The sequence below is a fragment of the Doryrhamphus excisus genome, linkage group LG7 (assembly GCF_037039965.1).
Source record: "Doryrhamphus excisus strain RoL-2023G ecotype Guam linkage group LG7, RoL_Dexc_Guam_v1.1, whole genome shotgun sequence".
Lineage (NCBI taxonomy): Eukaryota > Metazoa > Chordata > Actinopteri > Syngnathiformes > Syngnathidae > Doryrhamphus > Doryrhamphus excisus.
The window spans coordinates 16,664,031-16,680,732 of NC_136363.1; the positions used below are offsets into that span (position 1 = coordinate 16,664,031).

Consider the following 16,702-nt stretch of genomic DNA (forward strand, 5'->3'; position numbering starts at 1 on the left):
ATAGCAGCACCCATGCAATACGCCCCCTAGTGGCCATTATCTCACCCAGAAAGTATAACTCATAAATAAATACAGAAGAAATATTACATATGATATCACAGCAGACATTCTTTATGTAGAAACAGCAATAAACATCAACTTAACAAATAATGATGGATTTGTCATATTAAATTGTTGTATTGACCTGAGAGCTTCTTCTTCATGGACTCAAGGAACGACTAAACCTAAATCAATGTCCCATAAATTCATCAGGCAATAATTGACATTCATGACAAGGAGAGTAAAATATATAACATGTACCATCAAAATATATATCAAGCAGTCAAAATGATAATTTGTCCTCCTTTGGCTGTCTGCTGTATTGCACTCATTAGACACTTGGGAAGATAAAGTCTTCATGGGTCCAAATGTGTCCCTTTATTGTTTCCATGTGGACCAGAACCACGTAGGTCCAGTCTAGCTGCTCATTGGAATCTCAGCTCCACACCCACTGCCTTGCAAGTCAGCGCTAGGAGCCCGGACTCCCTGCTGTGGAGTAAATGTCATTAGAAACATTTCAACACTACGGAGACAAAGATGGGCCATACTTGTCTCCTGTTGTTTCTCACAAATGTAGTTTATGAGGTCTTCACAGGAGAAGTCATTCCACAAGGCTTGGTGGATGAGACCTGCACAGTCCTCCCCACTTTCATGGCCGTGACCCCAGTTGTCAGGCTGGCCAGCTTTCCACTTCCTACAGACCAACAACAGGGGGAGATGTTACTGTTTAGTTCCACCTGGTAGCTATGCATTAAGGTAAACCGCTGCACGGCGGACGAGTGGTTAGCGCGCAGACCTCACAGCTAAGAGACCCGAGTTCAATCCCACCCTCGGCCATCTCTGTGTGGAGTTTGCATGTTCTCCCTGTGTATGCGCGGGTTTTCTCCAGGACTCCGGTTTCCTCCCACATTCCAAAACATGCTAGGTTAATTGGTGACTCCAAATTGTCCATAGGTATGAATGTGCACATACATTTAGAGTAGTTACTGAGGAACTAATGACAATTTAATGAGTAGTTACTGATGAAGTAATCAAAACCCGAGGAGGAGGAACTAAGGCATATACATTTAGAGTAGTTACCGAGGACCTAATGAAGAACCAATGAGTAGTTACTGAAGATGTAAGGCACATACATTTAGAGTAGTTACTGAAGAACTAATGACAATTTAACGAATAGTTACTGATGAACTAATGAAAACCTGAGGAGGAGGAACTAAGGCATATACATATAGAGTAGTTACTGAGGACCTAATGAAGAACCAATGAGTACTTACTGAGAAACTAAAGCACATACATTTAGAGTAGTTACTGAGGAACTAACTACGATTTTATGAGTAGTTACTGATGAAGTAATGAAAACCTGAGACAGAGGAACTAAGGCATATACATTTAGAGTAGTTACTCAGGACCTGATGAAGAACCAATGAGTAGTTACTGAAGATTTAAGGCACATACATTTAGAGTAGTTACTGAAGAACTTGTGAAGATTTAAAGAGTACTTACTGAGAAACTAAAGCACATACATTTAGAGTAGTTACTGAGGAACTAATAACAATTTAATGAGTAGTTACTGGTGAATTAATGAAAACCTGAGGAGGAGGAACTAAGGTATATACTACATTTAGAGTAGTTACTGTGGACCTAATGAAGAACCAATGAGTAGTTACTGAAGAACTTAGGCACATACATTTAGAGTAGTTACTGAAGAACTTGTGAAGATTGAAAGAATACTTACTGAGAAACTAAAGCACATACATTTAGAGTAGTTACTGAGGAACTAATGACGATTTTATGAGTAGTTACTGATGAAGTAATGAAAACCTGAGGAGGAGGAACTAAGGCATATACATTTAGAGTAGTTACTGAGGACCTAATGAGGAACCAATGAGTAGTTACTGAAGAACTAAGGCACATACATTTAGAGTAGTTAGTGAAGAGCTTGTGAAGATTTAAACAGTACTTACTGAGAAACTAAAGCACATAGATTTAGAGTAGTTACTGAGGAACTAATGAAGACCTAATGAGGAACTAATAAGTAGAGTATAGTTACTGAGGAAGTAAGACACACATTTAGAGAAGCGACTGAGGAACTAATGAAGACCTAATGAGTAGAGTAGTTACTGAGGAACTAAACTGTCGTGGTTAGAGTAGGGTAGATTCTTTCCTCCCCCGAAGACAGCTGGGATAGGCTCCAGCACCCCTCGCAACCCTCGTGAGGATAAGCGGTAGAAAATGAATGAATGGAAATGAATGAGTACTAACGTGAATGCAGGCTCGCTGCCATCCAGCCATCGCCACACATTCTCCTCCTCTCTATCGGTCAGAGCCATCCAGAAGTAGCCCTTCCCTGATGTCTGCTGCGTCAGCCATTTCTGAGGTGAACCACAAGGAAGGTGAGATGTTTCATTTTTTTCATTCAAGTCAACTAGACTGATTTCAAACGACCTGACAGAAATAATCTTTGAAGTTGATGTAAAAATATGAAAAAAGAAATGATGTCATCTGGGTGATCTTCTTTCCAAAATGGAACGGGAACACACAAAGCCTCCTTGGCAGCGGCCACTACCATGCAAATGCAACAGCAAAAGACTCGCCTGTTCCTCCGCATCACTGATGATCAACAAGGAAGCAGAGTGGAATTCACATGTGGTCTTTGCATCATCAAAACTGCGCTGGTCTTTGGATAAGAAGTAGCACTTGTCTCGGTAGTGAAGCCACTCTGAAGGACATCCTGTAGAACAAGCAATCACCTGAGTGTTCCTGTTGACATTCATGATGGTGGTCTGGGGGGGGGGGGTTACCTGGGGACCAGCGAGTCGGAGCTACTGCTTCATCCTGCAGAGACACCGGACCCAAGGGAATGACTGATCCACGTGTGGGAATTCCCGACGGTCCCGGTGGCCCCGCTGGCCCTGGAGGCCCCACTGGTCCCTGCAGTCCCCTTGGCCCCTGTTCTCCAGCTGGCCCCATTGGACCTCGAATGCCCGGTGGGCCCTGTGCCCCCTGGGGACCAGACTGTCCATCTCTACCAGGTAGACCGGCAGTGCCCGGTTCACCTTTACCTCCCGGAGGTCCAGCTCTTCCTCCAGATCCTCTGGGACCCTTAGACCCTGGGTTTCCTGGGATGCCTGGAAGACCTTTTAAACCTGGAAGACCTGGTGGGCCTGGAATACCCTGCTCTCCTCTTGGTCCCCGTATCCCCGATGCACCCTTTTCCCCTTTCTCGCCCTTCTGACCGGGTTGCCCAGATGGCCCTGAAGGCCCTTTGTCCCCCCTTGGCCCTCTGGGACCAGGAGGACCTAGAATATGGAATGAAGTGATGTAATGTAAGTAAGGTGGAAACATAAAACAAACAGAGATATTCATGTCTTGCCTTGTAGTATCGTGAAGTTGGTTATTAACTGGGAGTGCTTGGTGTCCACCAGCTTCATCTCCTCCATGATGATGGAGAGGCTGGTGACCTCCTTGTCCAAACGTGTCGCCAACTCCTCTTGCTGCGATCTCAGGCCGGCTTCATCTGTCCTCATGTCAGCCATACTATTGTTGAGGTTCAACAAGAACTCAGAGTGACGACCAACTGTCTCGGAACAAGAGCGCAGGTCGTTTAAGTTGAGGTTGATGGCGCCCAGGAGCTGTGTGGTGAAGCTGATGTTGCCTGTCACACGGTCCATGCTCTGCTCGGACTCATCTAGACGAACCTCCAGACGCTCAAATTTAGAGGACGTAAGGTTGCCGAAGTCCTTTTCCCGGTCGAGGATCTCCCTCAGGGCCTGACCGTGGGCATCAGCCAAGCCACTGGTGTTCTGTAACTGATTGGACATGAAGGTCAGCTGGGATGCAACCTCCTCCAAGCTGTCGTTGTTGGCCTTGGAGAGTATCGAGGTATTTGTGGCCAGAACCTGGAGATTGTCCACCTTACTCCGGAGCCACTCGCTATCAGACAGTGTCTGACGACTGGTCTGCTCAAGGCTTTGAAAGTCATTGCGGATTTTCTGAATGCTCTGACTGGTGTCATCCACGGCCCGGTGCAGAGAGTTAATGACACCCCGTTGCTGGGCTTGTGTGAGGTTCAGGCTGCCAATGCTCAGCAACACTTGGTTCTGAAGTTTCACCTGCTGCTGAAGATCTCTCTGCAGCCTGACTGTGTCATCTTGCAGACTCTCAATGATGTTGCCGTAAGAATGTAAGGTGCTGTTGACAAAGCGCAAGGCGGCCGTGTTGCTATCCAGCAGACCCTGAATGGAACCCTGGTTGCTCTGGATGTCTGAGCCGAGGTTCTGTAGTTGGCTCAACTTGGCCTGGTCGCTGTGAATGTGCTCCTCTATCAGGGACAGTTGTATCTGTAGAGTCCTGACATTATTCTTAAAAGCCTGGATCTCCGTGGTGGTGTTCTCTGACTTTTCCCCAGTTTGATCATCTGAATGACGACATTTGTCTTGTTACATCTACAGCTGCATTTTTATATAGAAGAACATCCAAGACTTACCTAGCTTTTTCAAGTCACTTTCCACTGCAATAATCTTTCCTCCATAGTTGGCAATGCCTGCAGACACGTTGTCCACTCTTTGCACCACTGCAACCAAAGACGGCATGAAGGTTGGCATCGTGTTTGTCTCATTGTGCTTTTATTAAGCAGACAGAATGGCCTGCGACCAGACATCATTTATGAAAAAGGATCACATGAAACCAATGAAGCTTATGAACAAACATAAAAAGAGATCACTGGGCATATCTTGTAGATGTCAATGTAATAATGGTGGAACTCTTCGGATTAGGTCAAGAGCGCCGGCGGTCAAGCAAAGTAAAACAATAATCAGCTTTAATTAGGTTTTCAATTTAGAAAGAGACAGATAGAGCTCATAAAGAGGGCGAGGGGGGGGGCGACGACAAAACTGAGGATGGGACGGGAGGTGTTCTGGAGGGGCCGGGGGTGGGGTCTTTAGTAAACACAGGGATCAAAGACAACACTGTGGCAGGGGATGCTCTTCACGCCCCCACAGGCGACACCGGTGTTCATTTCCTCTGGAATGTGTCTGGGATTTCAGGAAATCATCCTATGGCCAGCACCAGCCTCACCAGGGGGACACATCCTTTACCTGGGGACCACCTTGGGCTTCTCTAAAGCTGCAATTTGGGGGGGAAACGGCACGAGAAAGTGATGGATCACTCCCTTACAAAACAGTGAATTAGTCGAGCTCATTGCGATGGAATCGGATTGACGATCGACTCAGTCAAGGATGAACTTTAAGGTGTGGTGAGGCTAAGTCACTACCTATAGAAGACATTGACCGTGATGATATATGGTCGTTATAACATTGCTGAAACTCGATCCAATGATCAGACAAAGACAAGCACATGATTAAGACCTGGGCACTGACCTGTGTCCCTGTGTGGTCCCTTGACGGACTTTTGTTTTCAGACAGTAAAAACACAATTTGGCTAGGCTTTCGCCAGAGTTGCATTGAGTTGCACCTTTGCCTCCCGGTCCATCTGGGATTGATTAGGTCTGCATGAAAGTGTGCAGAGTGGAGCTCGCTGAGCTCAGAGCTCTAGGGGACATGGTGCTTGAGACACACAACCTCAACACATATTAACATAACTTCTTCCCCTTTTCACTACTTAAAAAAACAACCAGGAAGTGGAGCCCCTGGTGAGCTTTGATCAAATAAACAGAGAGGTTCAGTTTACCCCTTATGTGCCAGACATTTTCTTTGTTTAGGACAACCTAACTTCCTGTTTATTAATGAGCTTTTGAGGCTTTTGCTGAGTTTGAACTGGACAACTGGGCAACTCCAGGGCAGGGGAACCGGTAGATTTATCTGTCCCTCGGATTAACCTTAAATTTTATGAACGCCTTCTAGTCTAATTCTGAATTATTATTTACAATAAATGTAACTGTTGAAGTTCCAGCTCCAATAGTACTCCCGGTTTCCCTTTAAACACCACCGTTCACTCGAAACAAAGGAAGATAAGATGAATGACTCGAGTTGGGAACGTCTTCATACCTTTATATCCAAGTACAGCCACAGCGATGGTGAGGAGCGTGCACAAGACGTAGAGCAAGGCTATGGAGGTCTTCAGTGCCCATTCATTCTTACACTTGGTGCACTCGGTGCCCTCCTGGATCCCTGTGGGGAGAAAATCGAAGCTTTTGACTTTCCATTGTTCTTCTTTACATAAGAAGCAGATTTAGGTATTAAGCTTAGGACTGGCCACCACCAGGACTCCATTCCACATCTGGACAAACAATGCCTGGAGTCTACATTAAACAGTTCCCTCATGGCCCCGGGTGGTGAAGGGGCAGGGGACAGCAAAACAACCCCCCACAGACCTGTTTAGACTCATGCTTATTTTCTTCCTCAGCCGCACCAGATAAAAGACTTCAATCAACTCGATGAAGTCGATCGAATTTCCAGTATGTAATATAATGTGGACCTTATCACAACCAGGACGGAACACTTTGGACTACGGAGTGCTTACCGGAACACGGCTGTGTTTAATTTGCATTTCAGGAAGTATGTGAGAAAGAGGGTCCGGTTTACACCTGCAACAAATAATTTTTCAGGCTTATTTTAACATCATTTGGAGTGTTGCAACTTGTAAATTACTTAGTTTTTGCCATGCGGCTTGCACTGATCTGAACCCAAGCGCCAAACAACAGTAATCTTTTTCATGCAAACAAAGAAATTATCAATAATAAAAACATGGTAACAAACTTTTTCCCACTCAAACCATTAAATATTCTGCTTATTTACTGTAAATCTGTGTCAGAGTTTCCATGGTAAGAAACACAAAGCAATGAGGTTTCAACACTCCCTGCCTCCCCAAGTGTAACAACACATTTCCAGGAAGCACAGTGCACATTTATTACAGTCAACTCCGACTGGGAAATGTAATTGAATGAATTTTTACGTCAAGTCCAGCACTATGTAACCTCAAACCCCACCATTTCTCAACCACAAGTTTGAGAAGGGGGGGGGGTGTTGGAGGCCCCACGACTCACGGACGCTTCATGTGAGTTGACTCACATATGTTTCATGTCATACGCTTCATGTGAGTCGCCTCACATACGCTTCATGTGAGTCGACTCGCGTTTCATGTGATTCCATTCACAAAAACTCCATGCGAGTCGACTCACGACTAACATACGCTTCATGTGAGTCAACTCTCACTTCTTGTGATTCCATTCACATAAACTTCATGTGAGTCTACTCACATACGCTTCATGTGAGTCGACTCTCGCTTCATGAGATTCCATTCACATAAACTTCATGTGAGTCGACTTACATATGCTTCATGCGAGTTGACTCTCGCTTCATGTGATTCCGTTCACATAAACTTCATGTGAGTCTACTCACATATGCTTCATGTGAGTCGACTCTCGCTTCATGAGATTCCATTCACATAAACTTCATGTGAGTTGACTTACATATGTTTCATGCAAGTCGACTCACGACTAGCATACACTTCATGTGAGTCGACTCTCGCTTCATGTGATTCAATTCACATAAACTTCATGTGAGTCGACTTACATATGCTTCATGCGAGTCGACTCTCGCTTCATGTGATTCCGTTCACATAAACTTCATGTGAGTCGACTTACATATGCTTCATGCGAGTCGACTCTCGCTTCATGTGATTCAATTCACATAAACTTCATGTGAGTCGACTTACATATGCTTCATGCGAGTCGACTCTCGCTTCATGTGATTCCATTCACATAAACTTCATGTGATTCGACTCACATATGCTTCATGCGAGTCAACTCATGACTAACATACACTTCATGTGAGTCGACTCTCGCTTCATGTGATTCCATTCACATAAACTTCATGTGATTCGACTCACATATGCTTCATGCGAGTCGACTCATGACTAACATACACTTCATGTGAGTCGACTCTCGCTTCATGTGATTCCATTCACATAAACTTCATGTGAGTCGACTTACATATGCTTCATGCGAGTCGACTCATGACTAACATACGCTTCATGTGATTTCATTCACATAAACGTCATGTGAGTCGACTCTCGCTTTATGAGATTCCATTCACATAAACTTCATGTGATTCGACTCACATATGCTTCATGCGAGTCGACTCACGACTAACATACATCAATCACATGAAGCGAGAGCCGACTCACATGATGAGTCGGCTCTCGCTTCATGTGATTCCATTCACATAAACTTCATGTGAGTCGACTTACATATGCTTCATGCGAGTTGACTCACGACGAACATACACTTCATGTGAGTCGACTCTCGCTTCATGTGATTCCATTCACATAAACTTCACGTGAGTTTACTCACATACACTTCATGTGAGTCGACTCTCGCTTCATGCGATTCCATTCGCATAAACTTCATGTGAGTTTACTCACATATGCGTCATGTGAGTCGACTCACGACTAACATATGCTTCTTGCGAGTCGACTCTCGTTTCATGTGGTTCCATTCACATAAACTTCATGTGAGTTGACTCTCGCTTCATGTGGTTCCGCTCACATAAACTTCATGCCAGTTGACCCACATATGTTTCATGTCATACGTTTCATGACATAGACTCACGACTAACATACGCTTCATTTGCGTTTCATGAGAGTCTCACACTTCAGGCGAGTCTCACATGAAACGTATGCTCATATGCTTCATATGCTTCATATGAGTCACCAGGTTCATGTGAGGTGACTCACATCATGTGCGTGTGATGCGAGTCTCCCAATTAACAATTCATGTGATTCCATTCATGAAAGCTTTATGTCATATGATTCATATGAGTCTTATGAGTCCTATGAGTTCATATGAGCCTTCACATATGCTTTCATGTGAATCGACTCACTAGTAACATACGCTTCATGTGCTTGTCATACGATTCTCCTCACGAACACCTCATATGAGTCGACTGGCATACCCTTCATGTGCGTAGACACCCACGTTCTGAGTTGACTCAGACAGGCTTCATATGAGTAAATGCTCATACATTTCAAGTCGACTCCTACATGCTTCATTTGACTCACATAAATTTGATGTGATTTAACTCCCATATACATACGCTTCAAGTGAGTTGACTCCCATAGGTTTCATGTGAATTGTCCCCCATATGTTTCATGTGAGCCGACTCACATCCACTTCACAATGGTGCATGTGTGCAACCAGTTGTACTCGAGGACACGAATCAGTGACTTTCAGTGACCCTGAAGTGCAGCTTTTCTTGAAAAACAAACGTAAAAAAAAAAAAAAAGATTTCCATCCATGTGGATCGTGGAATGTGACAGTGATGCACGCCAGGGGCTTCTTTTATATCCCTATTTTTCAAAAGAAAGCTTAAAATTTGAGCCTCATTAGTTTCTCATGAAGAAAACTGTTTATTCCCAACTCTCATAAAGGATGAAAAGAACGTTCAACATTAAAAAAACAAGACCCAAAGGTGAGAGTGGAATTAAAACTTGAGATGTTTGAGATTGAAGGAGGGATTTAAAGATCTGGAAGGTGAGAAATCTGTCATGGATGCTTTGTTGAGCCCAGAAAGCGTATCACAATTATTTACAGTAGATCCCATCACAGCCTTTACGGGACAAGAACTATAAAGTAGTTGCATGTATGCCGAAGAAAATGCAAAAAAAGGTGACTTGCTAAAGGTAAAACACAAAAAATTGTCTTTAAAATAAACATTCATGTAAATTTCTTGATTTGCTTTGCAGCCTTTTGTTGGGCTCTGCAAAGACTCAAGTCAACTTTCCAGAAAACTAAATCAACAGCGGCGTTGGAATAGGGAATGGACCCACTCGGTGGAGGGATTAGGGGCGTGCCGAGGGACTTGGGGTTGGGTTACAAAGCAAAACACGGGAGTTTAAAACACTGCAAACTTTGCAGTGTGTCTGCAGCCTCCGCCTCATTAGCATCGAGCGATACGACACCAGCCAATACAATCCAAAGTGGGACAAAAATGAAGCGGGATAAGAAAAACAAGGCGGAGTTTAGATGCAAAGCGAGGTGATTGAAAAAAAAAAAAGAGTTCCATGTCACTAGTCGGGAGTAATGCCCAAATAAAATAATACTTTCCCTCTGATGAGCAGCTGGGATAATAAACCCTCCAAAAATGGGAATTTGAGGCGTGCTTCTCTGCCAGGCTCGGCTGTGGGAAACATTTTGGCGTGTTTACGTCTCAGAGACTGTTCAAAATGTGGAGAGATAACCCTGCCATCACCGCACCGCATTAGGATGAGGTTCTTAAATCCAAACGACAGATTCTTGTCGGATCCCTCAGGGATTTGCTGATCATGCACTTCATCATCAACTCTGTCGGATTAGAGGTATTTGAGATCCGGGTCTTGTGGTATTTCAAGAAGAACATGTGTGAGGTCAGATGATACTGATACTAGATCTACGAGAGGGTCTGGTTCTCATCCCAAACGGGGGGTGGGGGGGTGGGGGTCAGGACGTGCCCAAGCGTGTTTTATCTTAAGTTGGAGCTTACCTATCAAGTCCAAAATGTCCTGAGAAGATCAAGATTTAAGATAGAGGGTTGTAGTCCAAGGGCTGCACAGTTGACGAGTGGTTAGTGCGCAGACCTCACAGCTCGGAGACCAGGGTTCAATTCCTTCCATTTCTGTGTGGAGTTTGCATGTTCTCCCTGTGCATGCGTGGGTTTTCTCCGGGTACTCCGGTTTCCTCCCACATTCCAAAAACATGCTAGGTTAATTGGCGACTCCAAATTGTCCATAGGTATGAATGTGAGTGTGAACGGCTGTTTGTCTCTATGTGCCCTGTGATTGGCTGGGGACCAGTCCCAGGTGTACCTTGCCTCTTGCCCGAAGACAGCTGGGATAGGCTCCAGCACCCCCCACGACTCTTGTGAGGAAAATTAATGGGTTGTAGTCCAACTTGTGATTCCTTCATTCCCAAAGCGTGTATGACACATTAGAATGATTCCGAACATAACATGAAGGCAAATGACACCATGAACAATCAAGTCCAACATTACACGGTGAAACATCCAAAACCACCAAGAGCAAACACAAAGACGACCAGGGTGGGCAACAACGGTACAGTGAGATGGGAGATCGTGGGGGTTGGGCCTTTTTCTGGGTGGCCTCGCATCTCTGCAGTCACATGCAAAGGGGTTGGGGGGGCGGGGTCTGTTGAAATTATGTCAAAGTTGGAGTCTGTCAGAAAGAAGAGCTGTGTTGTGCTGCCATTACCACGTTCTGATGGTAGTTGACGTTAGAGGAGAGGAAACAACAGCCAATATACACCAGACGACCTTCTAAGACCCTGCCCACACAGGAACGTTCCTGGGATTTGTTGGATTTCTTCCTAGTTCCATCCAGATGGGAAGGGATGACTGGATGAAAACAATGTAGTACCCATGCCAAAAAAGGCACCCACATATTCTTGCAATGTTGCCGCAAGGTATGCTGGTTAGCTTGCATTTGCTTGATTGCAAAATATGATGAGGAGGTCATCCAGGTGGTCTTAATATACTCTTAATATCCAATGTTTTATTGTTCATAGTTCATACTGTTGCTGCTGGACTACCCAGCATGCCTTGCGGGCAGTTAGAAATAATAGTTTCAAGTTACTTTTATCGCTTAGTTGCTGTTTGTCACCCGCATACAGTAAAGTCTCGTTATATTGATATCGGTTATAACGAATTACTGCTTATTACGATACTATTTTCATTTTCCTGCAAATTTCTAGTCTTTTATGATATAATTAGTTCCGTTAGTACGATACACGGTTATTATGATAATCCGGTTACTACGATGCCCTTTTCATCTCCCGCCAGCCAATTTGGTCTGCGTATATCGATACAAAAGCGGCTTAAATCAATCTTTGCTTAAGGATTTCAATACCAAAAAAGAACACGGCGAACGGCTGCTTCCAGTCAACTTTATTTTTCACACTTCCACCACCAGAGCACAGCACACACACCGATTCCCGCACTTCCTGGTTCACAGGTCATGCTCAACCCGCCCCACATAGCTGGCCAAACACATGCCTGCAACAGAAGAACCAACTGACATAGCATACACACCTATTCCAACGAAGACACAAGCGTACAAATACATGTATTTAATTGTGTTGTATTCAGATATATTTTTATCGCTTGCAATAATCACTGTTTTTCATATGTACATGCTGGCGTTCGTGATTTCTCTCGTGTGTATAGATTCTATACACACGAGAGAAACCACAAGCGCAGTTGGTTCTTCTGTTGCAGGCATGTGTTTGGCCAGCTATGTGGGGCGGGTTGAGCATGACCTGTGAACCAGGAAGTGCGGGAATCGGTGTGTGTGCTGTGCTCTGTTGGTGGAAGTGTGAAAAATAAAGTTGACTGGAAGCAGCCGTTCGCCGTGTTCTTTTTTGGTATTGAAATCCTTAAGCAAAGATTGATTTAAGCTGCTCGACATTGTTCTATACTATAGAACAATGTCGAGTGCATTATTGCCCACTTTTAATGCAGTTCGGCGCAGGATCGGATATATCGACAGTCCGGTTATATCGATATTTTTCCGACTCCCGACAATGTCGATATAACGAGACTTTACTGTAGTAGATTTAAGCCAATGTAGCTCATGAATCAAAATCCCGTTTTGACGACAAGCCAACATAATATTTTGACGGACATGACTCATCTCCTTATATTATGATGTCTTTCCCCCCCAAATGACTCGTAGAAATAATTCCACATCGTCTAAAAAAATCAAGGTTTCCATATGGACAGGATACAACTGAGGCTTGGTTCTACCAAATGATTTTGACGTGTCAACATGTTAATACTTTGACTTAGTGCATGCCCTGACATGTTAAATGTTATTCAACCATTATTATTCCTCTCCACCTTCCAAACCAGGACGCTGTGAGTTGATCTTGGCTTTGATTTCTTCCAGTTTCATAACCATTTTTGAAGGAGACGTGAAAGCTTTTCGAGGTTTGACCAATTAGAATCCCAAATTCATTGCAAAAGACTGTTCTCCTGCTGGGAAGTGTCAGAGATTTTAAAGACTATGACGTCATTTGAGATGCTCTATATTCATTTTACGCAGAGGAACACACACGTGTGTACGCCCGCAGAACAAAAGAGCGGTACCTTGCCAACTTTGAACATGGAGGGGGGATTCTCGCAGGAGACCCTGAAAGAACTTTTGCTTTCTGCTGTTTCTCCAAAATCAATGAGTCAGACCCTCCTATCGAACCCCATAAAAGGCCCAGTCAACTCCCGAAGCAGCTCCCCTGATGGCTGCATGCGGGTCACGTCAAGGACACGGGGGGTCATTATATGCTGTGTGAGCACTGGAGTCTAAGGGATGAGGAGGGGAGGGGAGGGTCTCCGAAAGGTGTGTCAGAGATCTAGTAATAACTAGCAGCATATGTGCCTTTCAACATGGCTGATCTGCTCCATGCATCTTGAAGGTGCTTTATGTACTTTAGAGTAACGATGAAACCACCAGTGTTTTCATTATCTACCGATGTAGATAACGATCAGATAATGAGAAACATCATTGCCAAATAAAGCATCTTTTCTTCTGAAATGGCACCAAATTGTAGGAATGACCCATTTCCCTCCATCGGGATTCCTTTAATGCCACTTTAGTCGCCTCATATGCTCACCAGAAGGTCCTGTTGGGTCATCAATCCACTTCCTGTTATTCCTTTTAACACCGGCTGTATCTCCTCCACTTCCCCTTCACTCCCTTTGCATCTCCCTGGATGAAATATGCCCCCCTCTCCATGATAACAAGTCTTATCTCGCCTCCCGTTCGTCTCTGCCAGACCCGAGAAGATCCTTGTTTAAAGCTCACTCTCACATGTTCAACCTGTCATGCTGCTGATCCGCAACAAGACCGTGTTTGACGTAACCCTGATGGATGAGATATTGGTGGTTGTTGGGCGGGGGGGAATCATTCTGCGCCAAAGAAGCCCATGGGACTAAACCCTAGGTTGTGAAACCATAAAAAGTACAGAGAGTATGAAAGTACTCCCCCCCAGGAGTGTTCAGACCAGCAAAGGTTGCATACATAAGAATGAAAGCATGGTTGAGTCGGTGGGGTTAATTGGCTCCTCCCACTCTATTCTCCGGTTCTCCTCACTTCCGTAGCAGCACACTGGCTGCATGTGCCCGAATATAGTGCACCTTGCTGGGGTACAGCAAGCGTCTCCCTCCCCCCTATACTCTGGATCTCCCGATATCAGTGATGAGGTAGTAGTAACTTACTTAATGTTGTTTATTATGATTAATTTGTTGTGGACATAACTGTGATAAGTGAATTAAATAAAATATTTTTGTAGCTGCTAATGACCTTATAAATATGTTTCTTTTACCATTATTAGAGCCATCTAGACTCATAACTCTTAAGCGCAGGCTAGGGGATCTCTGCAGGGAAACAAGCTAAGTAGTTAGCCTTTCCAACTTATTTATTCTAAACATAAGAAAGGGTTTGAAACTGAGTGGGGAAAAAGAAGTAAGTAAGACGACAAAAAATTACCACTTCCACACTGAATGTAAGGAGAGTTTTTTTCACTATGGACTCTGCATCCATGCAGTTCAAGTTAAGTTAATGCAATGTTTTTCAAATAGTGTGTGTGTGTAGGGGGGGGGGCTGTATATCTCATTAATAAGCAATGAATTTATTTTTACAATATAAATAAACCATTTTCTTACTGTAGAGTTTGACAAAAAATGATGGAAGCTAAGTGTACAGTGTACTTTCCTTGGTAACTAATTATAGTTAATTGGAGTAAGTAACTACTAATAACTATAAGCAATTACTGGTCATTCTCCCTTTATATCTCCTGTTGTTTCAATACGAGCATGCTCCTCATCAATCATCAGCTCGCATATAGCTTATGAACTGTTTATAATTGTGTGCACCCCCGTAAAAACGATTTAAACAAAGTGCGATGCATGCACACCGGCCTGCACCTCATGGAGCTACGTATGAACCCTCAGGAGCGGCTATGTCACAACAGCGACCTTCGTGTTCTTCGTGTTCTTCCCGCTTGGCAAAAACAAACAGGATGCTTCTACTCGGGTGACACAGAATGTCTTTGAACACAGTTTGAAGTCTCCCCTGCCAAGATGGAGCCTTCAGTACCACGTGAAGGGATCCAAATTCACATTTTTAGCAGTAAAGACGTCAAAGCAGGATGTATACCCACGATGCTTTGCAGCCATACGTACTGTATGTAACATGTACTGTATGTGACCTCATTCCCTCAAATAGGCATACCCCAAAATGAAAGAAATGGGTTCAACAGCTTCAAGCAATGAGGTGTCAAAATAAAAGTAGTGAAATACTTCAAGCATGGTTCAAATATTTGAGGTTCAATCCTTTTTTATGGTGAGGAGGACTTTGGATACAATTTTCACAAAGGTCTCAACCCTTCCAGCGCCTCCTCTGGTGGGTTTGGATGTGTCGGGTCCCATGAAGCCAAATGTTTCTGCTCATACAAGCAACAAGAACAATGTAAAACACTCACCGAACCTCTTGTAGCCAAAAGACTGTACTTCCTCCTCGTCTGCAAAGTCGTCTGTGTGACATAATGAGAAACACATGACATCAACAGTTTGGAGTCACGCTACTTTGGATGCAAACAAAGACAACTGGAATTCCGCAAGAGGAATGTTGTGCAAAGTGGAAGCATCTAACGTAGATCATCTATAGTGTATGTACATTTCATGTACATACACACTTATGTAAGTGTGTGTGTGAGCTGTAAAAGCAACAGGCTTCAGTTTGTTGACAGTAAAGCTAATTACTCTCTGCTACACTGAACAACATCAGGCCTGATGGGAAACAGATGGGACTGGGGGGCTGCTGGGGGGTCATGGGCAACACTGCTGAGTGTTTTGTGACGTCAGTAAGACCCAGCATTACTCTGCATCACTTTGTACGATTATTTGAGGGACAGTGCTAAAATGCATGCAGAAGCATCACAATTCATGAATAAAGTGTCAAGGTTTGCATTACTATAAAGTGTAACAATAAAAAAAATGAAAAGGAACAAAAACAGTATGTACCTTTCATTGCGTTTTTATAGCTCGTTGAGGATAAAGGAAGAGGACAGAGGACCGCTGTCACTTTGTGCGCATCTCAGCATCCGGTGCCAAAAAAGTCCAAAGTTTGTTCTCCAGGTTATGGACGATAATGGCGGTAGAAAAAAGCCAAAAAATAGCAACAAAGAAGACTACGTAAACCTTTCAAATGTTTAAGTCTTCCTCACGCACCTCTGAGCAGGAGTGATGTGATGCTTCGTGTCCGCCAGTTCTGTCTCTTGTCTGCTAGGTTAGTCAAGCTAAACCTCGTTACTTCCGGTGGTACTTTCAAAATAAAGACTGGGTCAAAACACAATTGCGTTTCTTTTTGCAACAAACGTATACAACGCTCAATGTGTATTAGAGATGAACTCACCATTCCTCTAAAAAATAAGTTAAAACACGTATGCTAATGTGTACCGTGCATACTGCAGTATAACTTAATGTATAATGTTACTGACATACTATGTCACTTATGGACCCTCTACGTTTTTATATACAAGTCACAGATGTGGTTATTAACACCTTTCGGGTATTAAGTTGTAAACTTTTTGCCCTTGATCTAATTTCCGGTCTGCGGGAATAGCACAACTACCGGTCCGCTGGGCCTCGGCAACACTCGG

General features: G+C 43.9%; 1 protein-coding gene across 1 annotated transcript; it reads right to left on the bottom strand.

Moving 5' to 3' along the window:
- Positions 1 to 62: 62 nt before the first annotated feature.
- LOC131109004 (collectin-12-like) lies at positions 63 to 16,210 on the bottom strand. The gene is made up of 10 exons (XM_058060521.2): positions 16,065 to 16,210; positions 15,524 to 15,574; positions 6,045 to 6,167; positions 4,526 to 4,612; positions 3,413 to 4,456; positions 2,841 to 3,338; positions 2,634 to 2,770; positions 2,302 to 2,411; positions 588 to 733; positions 63 to 528 (listed from the first exon to the last, which is right to left on the bottom strand). The coding sequence occupies exons 1-10, from the start codon at positions 16,069 to 16,071 to the stop codon at positions 509 to 511; spliced, it is 2,223 nt and encodes a 740-aa protein (XP_057916504.2). The 5' UTR covers positions 16,072 to 16,210; the 3' UTR covers positions 63 to 508.
- Between the last annotated feature and the right edge of the window lie 492 nt (positions 16,211 to 16,702).

Coding starts and splice junctions, on each gene's coding strand:
- LOC131109004 (XM_058060521.2), bottom strand. Junction 4,457..4,525: donor AAGTGACTTGAAAAAGCTAG/GTAAGTCTTGGA, acceptor GTCGTCATTCAG/ATGATCAAACTGGGGAAAAG. Junction 734..2,301: donor GGCAGCGAGCCTGCATTCAC/GTTAGTACTCAT, acceptor GTTGGTCTGTAG/GAAGTGGAAAGCTGGCCAGC.